The 12,748-nt window shown below is 42.4% G+C and overlaps 1 protein-coding gene and 1 long non-coding RNA gene across 2 annotated transcripts; one reads left to right on the top strand and one right to left on the bottom strand.

Moving 5' to 3' along the window:
• Nucleotides 1-4: 4 nt before the first annotated feature.
• LOC146493605 (uncharacterized) lies at nucleotides 5-609 on the top strand. Its single transcript, XR_014871831.1, has 2 exons — nucleotides 5-120; nucleotides 395-609. It is a non-coding gene; the product is annotated as an uncharacterized LOC146493605 (long non-coding RNA).
• Nucleotides 610-3,556: 2,947 nt separating this feature from the next.
• LOC146493604 (uncharacterized) lies at nucleotides 3,557-9,013 on the bottom strand. The gene is made up of 2 exons (XM_085147849.1): nucleotides 8,320-9,013; nucleotides 3,557-5,821 (listed from the first exon to the last, which is right to left on the bottom strand). The coding sequence occupies exons 1-2, from the start codon at nucleotides 8,552-8,554 to the stop codon at nucleotides 4,185-4,187; spliced, it is 1,872 nt and encodes a 623-aa protein (XP_085003975.1). The 5' UTR covers nucleotides 8,555-9,013; the 3' UTR covers nucleotides 3,557-4,184.
• Between the last annotated feature and the right edge of the window lie 3,735 nt (nucleotides 9,014-12,748).

Here is a 12,748-nt window from a genome sequence, read left to right as displayed (position 1 = left end):
TCTCCTTGCTACTTTCTGGTTGTGCGGGACATTTTTAGCCAGAAGTAAACCGCCTGTGAGTCAGCAGCTCAACTGATCAGAAAGCCATGAGAAAAAGGTTGCGCATTCAATGATGAGCAGGTGAGGCTGAGGAGCATCACATGTGGTAGAAATTACTTATTTTTAAACTACCTCATAATTTTAGTCACACGTTTAGGTATTGTAGAATAGAGCATTGAAAGCAGACTGGCACACACTGATACTAACAGACACAAACAAATAGAAGACACCGCCCCAAGGATTGTGTGTGGGTTGTGATAGGATGCTGTTCTGTATGGCACAGCAAAGCACAGAAACTATAAGATATAAATTCTGGCAGAGCTCTCCCTCTCCTCTTCTTTCTTGCTCTCTACAGGGCTGACCAGAGAACAAGAGACAGTTGCCATGGTGAAGTGGGGAGAGTTTTCTTCCTATCACAGGGAGAAGCTCGCTGCATAAAGTGTAAGATGACCTGAGGGATGGACCCACACCAGGGGGACCAAGTTTAAACTGCAGTCTTCCCTCAAACTCTCAACCAGTGATATCAATATTCTCTTTCTGTGTCTCCTAATAAAAGTGTGTTCTGCTTGGGTTCGAAGTGCTTTGTCTGTTTTGGCACATGGACCAGAGGAAGAGGCATGGCACAGTTAGTTACCTGAAATTTAAACTGCTTAATAATAAATTTTGAAAAATTATACTTGGATTATATACTTTGACTTTATACTAATTGTCCTTTTGTTTGTTGAATAATTGCAACTTTATTAATAAAGTTTAAAGAAATAGGAATCAGGTTTAGATTGAGTCCACAGTAATCCATAGTCCTCATGTGGTCCAGCAGCTGCCTTGTTGGCTCCGTCATGAGCAGCAGCCGGATGGAGCAAGATTCTGTCCTCCTGGTTTACTGTCAGAGGACTAGGTCAACACTGAGCTGCTGTTTGTCACTCAGCTTGGACTTACCTGACACAGGTGCCGCTGTTAGCTAGAGCTCATTGGATGCAGTCAGGTTGTTAATAAAGTTTGTCAGTAATATCAATTCTTGTTATTTTTAGTTTTCTTTTCTCTTTTTTCTAGTCCCGCAGCAAGTCTTTTGATGAATCACCTGTTTCCTTCTCTGGTGAGACATGACAATCCCTATAAATAAGACAAGTACCCCGTTAAAAAAAAAAGCAGGATCTTAATCAAATGAAAGGATAATTATTCATAAAGACACTGGTGACATACACAGTAGCTCCAAATTTCCTGAACATCTCTACACGACAAGCAGCAGGTGAAGTGAAGACCCGGTCATGGACTAGCAGTTTCTAATAACTTACTGTGCGTTTATGGTGACTGAGCATGGGAACGTATCTTTATCCTATATAAAACTGCTGATCTTGTCAGTTGCTTGCTGTATAAGCTTCCATTTGGCCTTAAAGTGACCAAGCCATTTAAATTACAGACAAATTTCATTTTATTTCATTCCTGCTGCTGGTATCCTCAACCCACGTAGTCATATCTGAGGATAAAACTCACTTCTGTCTACACCACATCCCTGCAGACCTTTCTCCAATCCACCTGTCAGTTTACCACTCCACTCTCCCCAAGGTGGGGCTTCTGGGGGTACATCCATGGACTGATATGACTCTTTCAAGCTCATTATGATGCTAATGCATCCTTGTATGAAACTGCAAAATAGCACAAAAAAAAATTCACAAGACTCGGTGCCTCCCACTGGCTTCATCCTAGGGAGAAGCAGTTTGTCAGCTTGTGTTGTTGGTTCAGTTTCTTCTTTCTTTTGGGTAGTTTCCATCATATTCATACCAATTCTTTGTAGCGACTTACAAAACATTCTAGCCTCTAAGTTAGTGGGACGAAAGCATTGCCATGTCCAAACCTGTGAGATACAAAATGAAAATGCAGGACAATCAAAATGTGGAACACTGGCTGAATGTGTGGGATGTAGAAAGGGACACCTGGTCATGTATGAATCCAGTCACTGGGCTACAAACATTTTATAAATAGCAGCGAGTTTGCCCAATGCCTGCCTGCCTGTTCAAACCTCTGGACTTCACAACACACTCTGGAGCTGCTCAGCTCAGCTAGCTACAGTTCACTGCAAAATAACACAATCTGCTGATTATGTTCACGAACATGCACATATTTCCCACAACCTTCGATTATATTCACTCCACCAATGGAATAATTCCTGTAAAAATCTAAAAATAAATAATTACAGAAGCAGATTCAAATTAATGGTAGGAAATATTTGTATGAATAAAAAGGTCACAACAGTACATGAATACATACTTGTAATAATCGTTGTGTTACGGCTGCCACAACGATTATTTTGATAGTCGACTAGTCACCGATTATTTTTGCGATTAGTCGACTAATCAGATCATGCATCCATTGGACGTAAAACGTACAGCTGATTGCACCAGCATGCATCTGCTCTTATATAACTATCATTAGCTTTAAGTGTTTAAGGTATGTGCTAACTAAAAATAAAGACAAGATGATAGTTTATTAAATTTTAATGAAATTTGCAGATTGTTTCAGTGGAATTTAATAAATGCAACCGTCTGCTCCTTGCTATCTAAAATATAACAGGACACCGGAGTATATTCTCGAGCATCTCACACTTCTGATAATCAGTTGTCTGCTTGACGTTTATTCAGCTATGTAAAAACTATAACTTTAATCTCAGCCTAACCGATTTACTCAGGAACAAATAAAACACTGAAAAAAGCCAAACAACAACATTTTTAAGTTATCTAAGTGACTTATATATCATGTTTAACCTGAGTAGCGAAAGACGGCGGTGGGTTTGAAAATGATTTGCCGGGAGTCCGGTGTTCTCACGGGCTCTAGTGAGCCCCCGGCTAGCTATCGAGCTGGTGGGTAACAGACATCTCCGAAAACCTCGGAGCTCTTTTGAAAATATGTGGTGTCTTGATAAACTGAGCAGATATTTGAAGTTTACACAGCTACATTCTCGCCTGAAAATATGTTAAACGTTTATTTTGTGACCCAGAAAGAATAATAAGAGTAATATTAAAACTAACTAGCTGCCGCCATTGTTGGAAACTGAGCAGGGCCGCGCTATGAATTCTGGGATAGGTTGGGGCACAAAGTGTACACCCGACCCATCCTTCAAATCTGGGGAAATGAAGGGCGCATTTGTCGGAGTCTTCGAATTTGGACAATCTTCGTTGTGTCGCTGTAATGTAATCGGCCTACAAATGTGGGCACAGGAGGATGCGATTCCTGAATTTGGACACAGCTACGATACCGGACACAGCTTCTTCTTCTTCGGGGTTTAACAGCAGCTGGCATCCTTGTACATGCAGTGCTGCCATCTTCTGTTTCAGTCCGTTATTACACGCTTAAATCCTACTACTTATTCCCGCGTCTTTTGGGATCCTACAAAGCTTCAAACGATGCGTCGACTATTAAATTAGTCGTCAACAATTTTGATAGTCAACGTAATCGTGATTAGTCGACTAATCGTGGCAGCCCTAATTTATGTACTGTATTCACTTGAAACTTAAACACAACCTAAAATCCAAAATAGACTTTTTTTATTTCATTTTTAAGATTTGTAGCTGTGGACAATCAACCTGTTTACCAGCATCCTTATATGTTTATTATGTTGCTCCATAAACACCAAGAAATAATATGAGAAAAACTCAGTTGTTAAAAACACTAAAAACTATTTCTATCTGTGGAGCTCCCAGAATACTTCATTTGTAAAAAAAAATTACAGATTGTTAACTAATTTCTTAATGCATGTTTCAAAGTTTTAGCTCGAAGGTTTTGAGCCTCAACCCTTGCTGTTCCTAGACTATCAGAAAGTGCCGCCCCCTGAAGGATACTTCTTTTAGGCGGGCTGTCTCTTGTGAAGCTTCCTTGTCCTGAGTTTTACACATTTCATTCTGCTGATTTAAAAGTGATAGACTGGAATCTTGACTGTTGTAGTTTTAATAACAAAAAAATCCTCAAATATTTCTGCATAGAAGCAGCCACACTGTCTGGCAGGAAGCTCAGATCTTTATGGTAATTTCAATTCTGTCCAGCTGACACTGTCTATATCATCTCTGAAGATATGGGAACATAAATATACTTCAACATGTTCATGAAGCAACAGCTTCTCAAACTGAGGACTTAACAGGAGCTGTGTCTGCAGCTCACAGCTGGATGAAGTCAGGCTGAACTTCCTGTCTTTGACAGTCTTTGACAGGCTGCTCTCCCCTGTGGACCTTCATGTGTGACTCCACTGAGCGTTTTTCCTGGTACCTCTTCCCACACTCCTGGCAGCTGTAGGGTTTTTCCCCTGTGTGCGTTAGCATGTGTCTCTTCAGGTCGATCTTCTGTACGAAGCCCTTATTGCAAAGCTGGCAGCTGTAGGGTTTCTCCTTCTTGTGGAACCTCTCGTGTGTCTCCAGTGAGATTTTCTGGCGAAACCTCTTCCCACAGAGGCTACAGATAAATGGCTTCTCACCCGTGTGGATCCTCATGTGAGAGTCCAGGTTTCCGATCTGCCTGAAGTTCTTCCCGCACACCCTACAGGTGTATGGCTTCTCCCCAGTGTGGATCCTCTTGTGAACATCCAGGTGTTGGCTCATGGTGAACTTCTTGCCGCAGACCTCACAGGAGTATATTCGTGGTTTCCCTCCCATGTGGCTCTTGATGTGCCTCTTTAGGACTGTGTTTTCTATGAAAGTCTTCCCACAGAACTCGCAGATAAACGGCCGATCACCAGCATGCAGCTTCATGTGCCTCTCCAGCGATCCCTTTCTGGGGAAGTCCTTCCCGCAGTCTTTGCACCTGAATGGTTTCTGGCCCGTGTGTGTCCTCATGTGGATCTCCATGTCTCTGAAGCTTATGCCACAAATGTCGCAGATCCGGCTTGTTTCTCTGTGACTCTGGATGTGCAGCTGCAAACTCTCAGAGGACTCTGCACGCTCTCCACAGATGCCACAGAGACAATCAGGGTGGTTTAGATGCGTCTCTGCATGCCTCACAAAGTTTCCTTTGTTGTGAAACGCGTTGCTGCAGACCTTGCAGCAGTGAGAAGGGGTCAGGCTGGGTTTTCTGTGCCGGCTACTGATGGTCGTTTGCTCATCTGATCCATGGCACCGGATATGTCGCCTCAGCTCAGCACTCTTTACAAATTCTTTTCCACAAAAGCTGCAGCTGAGCGGTGTCTGTCTGTCGTGAGCTTTCATGTGTCGTTCAAGCGAGCTGCCTTGACTGAACTCTTTGTGGCAGATGTTGCAGGTGAATGGCTTCTCTGCCGTGTGGATTCTCATGTGGGTTACCATGTTGCCCTTCTGGTTGAAGCCTTTCCCGCAGACAACGCAGCTAAAAGGTTTCTCTCCAGTGTGCATCCTCATGTGCATCTCCTGAGCTCGGATTGAGGGAAACTTCTTGCCGCAGACATCGCATGTCTTGGTGCTGTCACGGTGCATCTGGAGATGCAGCATTAGGCCATCACTGGACTCAAAACGCTCACCACACAGACCACACAGACAGTCGGCCTCTTTCAAGTGCTTCTCCACGTGCTTCATCAGAAAGCCTTTCCTGTCAAAGGACTTCCCACACACTCTGCAAAGGTGAGACACCAACTGCTTGTCGTTCTCACATTGTTCTTCGTCTCCCGTTGGATCATCTGGAGAGGCCAGCTGGCGATCCAGTTCAGAGATGGTCTGTGGTCTGGAGGATGTGCCAGGCAGAGTCTCCTTCAGTTGGTTGTCTATCGAGTTGCTTGGCTTCAGATGTTTCTTGTCAGAGAGACTCGTGACGCCAACTGACAAACACAACTCTGGAGAGAAAATACATGACATGTGATTATTTAAATTATGTGACTCTATCACTTTTAGTAATCGATTTTTTTTTTTTTTTTAAAGGTTGATGTGTTACCTAAACACTAGCCCCACCCATACTTTTCCTCTGATGCCCTTTCTGCTTGGTCCACACCAGAAGCCTGATTTGTTTTGCACACACTTTTGCTTCTTCTGTTTCCTGTCATTGCTGTAGTTTAAAATTAATCATTTTCTTGCTGTCGTGGGATTAAATTTACTGAACTACTGATACCTGAACTTTGTATATTACATTAACATTTATATCAGAGTTTGCTTCAGTAATGTTGAGGCGCGGGATTTGGGGAGACCAGTTACTGATAGTGTTCCAGTACATGTTTTTCCATCCAAGTATGTTTTTACTGCATTGGTGGTGTTTTTGAGATCATTGTCATGCTAAAAATAAAACTCTGCAGTAATGCTTAAACTTCCATCTGTTAATACATTCAGTTGCTTTTTTACCAAAGGAACAATAGTGCAGGAACCACAAGTAAAGCCACACATTAATTTGATAATTTCTATCCTGCAGACAAAGCTTTTACCACCACTCACATTTAATTATTAGTTATTAATCTGTGGCTCTCTTCCAGTGGGTCTTTGTCCTGTCTTCCTCACCTCACCCCCCACCAGTCGTAGCAGATGGCTACCCCTCGATGAGCCTGATCCTGCCACAGGTTTCTTCCTGTTAAAAAGGTGTTTTCCTTTCCACTGTGGCCAAGTGCTTACTCATAGGGGGGGTAATCTGATTGAGTCAAAGTCATCTTTATTGTCAAATACCATATGTACAGTCATACACAGGAATTTTAAACTGAAATGCTCCCCTGGCCCTCATTGTACACTAAAACAATATAGAGATAAAAATAAAATAACAATCTTATATACAACACAATACAATACAATCTTTTATAAACAACAGTGTCCAACACAATCCAAGTGTTTGTGGGCAAGAGTTTGTGTGCAAGTGGGGTGGAGGAATCAGTGAAAAGGTGGCGATGCTACATGGCAGGTTTGCCCTTGCTGTTCTTAGGCTCACCTCATCCCCGGCTCTGAAGGCCGCATTACATGTTTCCCCGTATAGGAATTTCCACGTGTTTCTCCAGTTTGGGCAGTCTTTTGGTCTGCATGATTCAAATCACCCACCAGGATGAGAAAAGCATCTGGGTGGGTCTTCTGCTGCTCACTTACATGCTGATACATTTCATTCAGTGCCTCACTCCAATTGTTGTTAATGGAGCAGGGAGGGATATAAACAGCAACAAACAGTATGGCTGAAAGTTCTCTCAGTAGGTAGAATGGTCTGCAATTGATGATCATAGTAGCAGAGGTGAACAGTGTTTCCAAGCCACAACAGGGTCGCAGCACCAGGCATCATTGATGTAAACACAGAGTTCCCCTCCATGAGCCTTACCCCCTACCCCATTCCAAAAGTGCTTGAATGGCGCTTTTGGGAATGTTAACATGTGGAAACATGTTAAGCCATGTTTCCACAAACACGAAGACCCAACACTCCCTCATTGACTTCAAAGTGGAACAAAGTAAGCGTGCCTGATCCAGCTTGCTGTCCAGGGGAGTGCACATTGGGACAGTTCAATGGTGGGAATAGCGGGTTTGTGTGGATTAGCCGCTAACCTACTCCGGATGCCTCCGCGCTTACCCCTCTTCTGTTTCCTCTCACACCGCCTGAGACATTTCCACTGTGGGCGAGATCTAGTAGCAAGGGTCGGTGATAAATGCCTCCGAAGTAGTCCGCAGTGCTCTAGTGTAATTTGTAGCTCTTCTGTGTATCGTGAATTTGCTTCTGTTGATTTTGAGCATGCACTCACGACTGTACCTTACAACAATATAAAGCACCCTGAGGTGACTGCTGTTGTGATTCAGTTCTTTACAAATACAACTGAATTGAATTGAACTGAATTAAACTTTTTTTAAAGCCCTTACGAATAAGAACTATTAAGCTCTAGAAGTACAGAAAGGATCTCTTTGTCTCGGACCATCTCCAGCATCTTTTTCATCTTCATGCATCTTCTCTCCTTCTGTCATTGCACAGTTTCTCATGTCTGCTCCTTTATTCCAGCATCATCACATCAACACTGTTTCAGCTCGGTCTGCATTTTAATCCTAAATTTGAAACGACGTCTCAAGCATTCTTGAGCCTCGTGTTAGTTTAGTACTTATTTATGTGAAACTAATAAACGTGATGTGTTTACTGGCTAAACTCCCACACTGACAGGTAATGTTTCCTGATAGCACTGTGTGCAAATACTTCATTAAATCCATGTAGTATTGGGAGTATTTAAATGCAGAAAGGAGATAAAGTTATCATTGAAAATCTGTTTATACATGCAGACCTGTCGTATATAAACAGAAGAATGAACACTAAAAGATCTGGGGGAGGACCGTGAGCGCGCCAGTAAATGGGACTAATTGAGGCTGCAGTGTGGTGCTGAATGTGGACACTGACCTTTGCGCTCTCCACCGGGATCTTCCGCGCCTCTCTCGGCCGCTCTGCTCGCTTCGAACGCGTTGAGGATGAGCTCGATGGCCGCCGACAGCCGCTCCGCCAGCAGCTCCCGTAGCTCCGGCAGCTCGGCTCGGCTGCGTTCATGCAGCAGCCGGAAGATCTCCTGAGCGGCCGCCGCCATCCGCTGCTCGATGGTGGCCTTCAGCCTGCGGCTCTCGGACCGCTTTTTCGACATTTTGCAGCGAACAAAGAGCAGAATGTAAACAGGATGAGACACTTCCGGGATCGCCGGGCAAGCGTCACTGGAGGCGGACGCTCACTTCCTGCGTGAACCGGAATGTGACTCTACAGCTGCTATTATGCTACCAGGTAAAATCCGACAGAAACGTCCGGCAGAGAAATAAGGTGTAAAATTATTCAGGTTTCACTTTACAGTGTCCAGCTTTCACTTTTCTTCCAGTGTCGTGTAAACGCTTCAAATGTCAATGCATCACGTGATACGAACTGTTCGCGAAATTTGTCAAAATCACCTCAATTTAAAATGTCTTCACTAATTCACAGAGATCTACAGCTTCAATAATAAAGCTTTAGGTAAACTGTCAATTAACAACGTCTCCTGTTAATTTCTGCATGTACCAGAACCATTAACAAGCAGATACTGAGTTTAAATATAGAGGTTAGTGAAGACACCATCCAACCTGCATAGTGTTAACGTCTGTCAAACTGACCGTTACTCTTTAATACAATAAAATAAAACAAATCTTTAAAAAAGATTATTAAAGAATCTTTAATAAAATAATTCTGACATTTCACAGAGTCTGGAGCTGGATTTATAATAATAAAAACTGCAATATGGTATTAGTAGGAAGTATATGGGAACAGAAACCTCTGGACTCGTTTTTTATGCCTGGAGAACTGACCATTATTTGCGAAGGACATTATGGGCTGGTGGAGTGGATATTATGCTACTGTCCTTAGCACTGCTTTTTCGGGTTTACCTCTGACATGAGACAGAAAGCAGGTGATCTGAGAGGTCCGGATTTCTTATAATGTTGCCAATGATGCTCCATGATGCTCACATTATATGAATGTTAAAACTGCACCTTCATTCAAAGCAGTGTGTGTGTGGGGGGGGGGGGGGGTATTTAATTTTTTTAGGGCAGCTAATGAGACAGATTTCAGGTCTAAAAGCTTCAGATGGGAGTATAAACGTCATAGCTGTGCAGATGTCCCATCTGAAAAAGAAGAAGGATGTGCCAGACCAGTGGCTGGTCAGAGGATCCCTGGGACTTGATTCAATGCATTCAAAGTGCCTTTTAAACAGTCTGTGACCTGGAGAGTTAGGACCTTCACGACTAGGTACTACAAACTGATCGACATCCTGCAGTACATCAAGATCTTCATCAAAGACCACCATGTTCCCTCTGATGCCTCCATCCTGAGCTTCAAATGGGAAGCGAGGCACTTCCTGAATGAGAGCCAGGACAACGACAAGCAGTTCTTATTGAGTTGCATTGGTTACCCATAAAATATCGCATTGAATTTAAAATATTGTTGCTCACCTTTAAAATTATAAATAATTTAGCCCCTCGTTATCTTGTCGATCTTCTTGTCGACTGAAAATCTCCAGTTGCGAATCTTATCCAATTCTTTCTCTTTTCCCAGATATCACATCGGGGTCACCAAGATTTGTAGCGCATTCTTTTTATCTAAGGTGAAAGAGGGTTTCAGTCGCAATCCGAGTTTTCACTCATTTATTGCCTCAAGCAGCAAAATAATTCATGCTCTCGAGTTAGAAAGCCACAGTCTGCTGTAACCAACTTTTGGAAGAGAGATGCCCCTAACTTAGAGGTACACATATTTATAAAAGAGATGTGCTTCTACCCGATTGGTCAAAAACCACTGAGAAGGGCCGTGGTTTAGATTTTAGACCCCCTTATTGGCTCTCTTCTTCTCTTCCATCAAGTGCAGCTTCACCTAGGGATGGACCCCCCCCCCCCCCACACACACACACACACACACACACAGTCCTGCCTTCCCTAACCTGTTACACAGTTTCATGACCCTAAGCCAGCATCTATCTGTGAGAGCTTGTTTCTTGACCTTGCTCTAGTTCACTCCCGCATTTCTGCACACAGCTTTTTTTTTTTTTTTTTGTCAAAAATATAATCATGATTTTTTTTTTTTTTTTTAATTAAAGTTGATTCATCCTGATCACTTTCAGCTTTGTCTTTTAATTTTTGGACTCTCTAGAGGAGCTTTAAAAGGAGGCGCTCATCTGAAACAAGAATTTTCTTCTTTGCTGCCCCTCTCAAAGGCTTGTGTTTATTATCCATTTGACATCTTCTGATCCAAGAGTAGGAGAAACTGTGGTAAACTAAACTGTTCAGGGCAGACTGAAAATTTGGCTCACACGCTGACCTCGTTATTGGGACTGTGCTCATGTTTGATATCAACATCCCTTATTTGCCCTCACCCAGAGGTGGGTAATGGCAAATAAGGAGAACCAGAACTGGTCCACTTTAATACTTCTATCATAAAGGTCATGTGACGTGACCAAAAGCTCCAGAACAGCAGCAGTTTTTTGACTACTGAAAACAAACCCTTGCTGACTTTCTGACATCTACAGGAGAAACTAATGCACGTTGATCAAAAGCAGCATGAATAAAATAGAGTTCAGCTTAACAAAATGGAAAACATCAAAAAATCCCTACCCCTTACTGGAGTTAAAGCCATCACAGCCATTTTTAATCTATCTGGTGAAAATAATGATATAGTATTCCTCCAACACTGTTTTTTCTAGTCACAGAATTTACAATTACCTTTGACAGTAAATGTTTTGTAACTGGTAGTCTGGGATTTTATTACTCTTCCTGTTAAAAGAAAAATCGTACTTTGAGAAAAGAGAAGGTGTGGAAACTATCCAAGTTCAAACCAGATCTGTCCCTTCCTTTATTACCTCCAAATGAAAGAAGTTTAAATTTAAGCCAACAATTTTTATCTGTGTGCTGATTTTTTGACGTTGAAGCTGAACAGTAAAGTCTGCACTTTTAACAAAGGGCTTCTTTACATACTTCAGGGCTTGTTAGAGACTTAGAGCTTTTTGTCATTGTGCAGTTTCTTGCACAGCGAAATTGGGTAGCTGAACCACAAAGGTGCTAAAGTAAGAAGAAGAGAAACCAATATTCAACGAAGGCAGAAAATAAATAATTAAATAAATAGAATTAAATAAAAACAGTGCATATGTATACATATGTGAGTGGAACTATATACATGGTGTATGTGTAGGAAACATTGAAACAGACTGGGACCAAAATAATTGCACATGAGCCAAAAATATTGCACAGAACATGGAAAGACTGAGATGTTGCACATAGATGATCAACAGCAGTGTCAGGGTGGATGTGTTGGGGAAGTCTTTACACACTCTTAGTTTGCATTAAGAGTTCTGACAGCCCACGGGAAGAAGCTGTTCTTTAGTCTGTTGGTTTTGCACCTGATGGATCTGAGCCTTTTTCCAGAGGGCAGGATGTTGAAGAGGTGGTGGTTAGGATGGAGGTGGTCTCTGGAGAGACATCTTGAGCTGGCAATTAAGTCCAGGGAGGGGAGTGGACAGCCGATCACCTTCTCTGCAGTTCTGATGACCCTCTGTAGTCTCTTCTTGTCAGCTGTTGTGCAACCAGCGTACCACACAGGGATAGCGTGCACCAGCACACTCTCAATAGTGGCACGGTAGAAGGACACTAGGAGTTCAGTCTGCAGCCTGTTCCATCTCAGAACCCTCAAGAAATGGAGGCGCTGCTGGGATTTCTTTACTAGGGCTGATGTGTTTGTGGACCAGGATAGGTCCTCAGATATGTGGGTGCCGAGGAACTTAAAGGAGGACACCCTCTCCACATTGTTCAGGTGTTTGTTCTATGTTTGCAGAAATATCAAAGAGACCACCTATAACAACATTTTGGAAGGAAAGCACCATGTCGGCCTTTAAGCCTAGATCTTTGCAGACTCTGGTTCTAACCAGATTTAAAGGAATTTGTTAGAATATGATGATATGGATGTTTGGGTTTTCATACTGAACAAATCAAGAGTGTTTGTAGAATCATTTTGGTTATTGTTCAATTCTGGTTGTTGAATTAGAGGAAAAGGAAGTGTTTTCAATTTTTTTTTCATAAGTACCAGCAGTCCATTTGGAATGAGCCCCAGTAATGTCATTCAGGTTCAATTTAGACACTTTTTGATGGGTTTTTGTAATTTATTATTATCCTTTGCTGCTTGGATCATTTCATGTACACATTTGCCAAGTAAGGCTTGTGTACTCCAAGACAATTAAAAACCTCCACAGGAAGAGGAAATATTTCTCCCTGCTGAGAATTGTCACAATAAAAGCATAGAACAGTCTTCAGTAATCTTGTTCAGACACACAGGAAAC

The sequence above is a fragment of the Neolamprologus multifasciatus genome, chromosome 22 (assembly GCF_963576455.1).
Source record: "Neolamprologus multifasciatus chromosome 22, fNeoMul1.2, whole genome shotgun sequence".
Taxonomy (NCBI): Eukaryota; Metazoa; Chordata; class Actinopteri; order Cichliformes; family Cichlidae; genus Neolamprologus; species Neolamprologus multifasciatus.
Note: the sequence above shows the minus strand (reverse complement) of the source record. Positions and strands in the feature narration are given on the sequence as shown.

Coding starts and splice junctions, on each gene's coding strand:
- LOC146493604 (XM_085147849.1), bottom strand. CDS start 8,554: ATGTCGAAAAAGCGGTCCGAGAGCCGCAGGCTGAAGGCCACCATCGAG. Junction 5,822..8,319: donor TCCCGGTGGAGAGCGCAAAG/GTCAGTGTCCAC, acceptor TTTTCTCTCCAG/AGTTGTGTTTGTCAGTTGGC.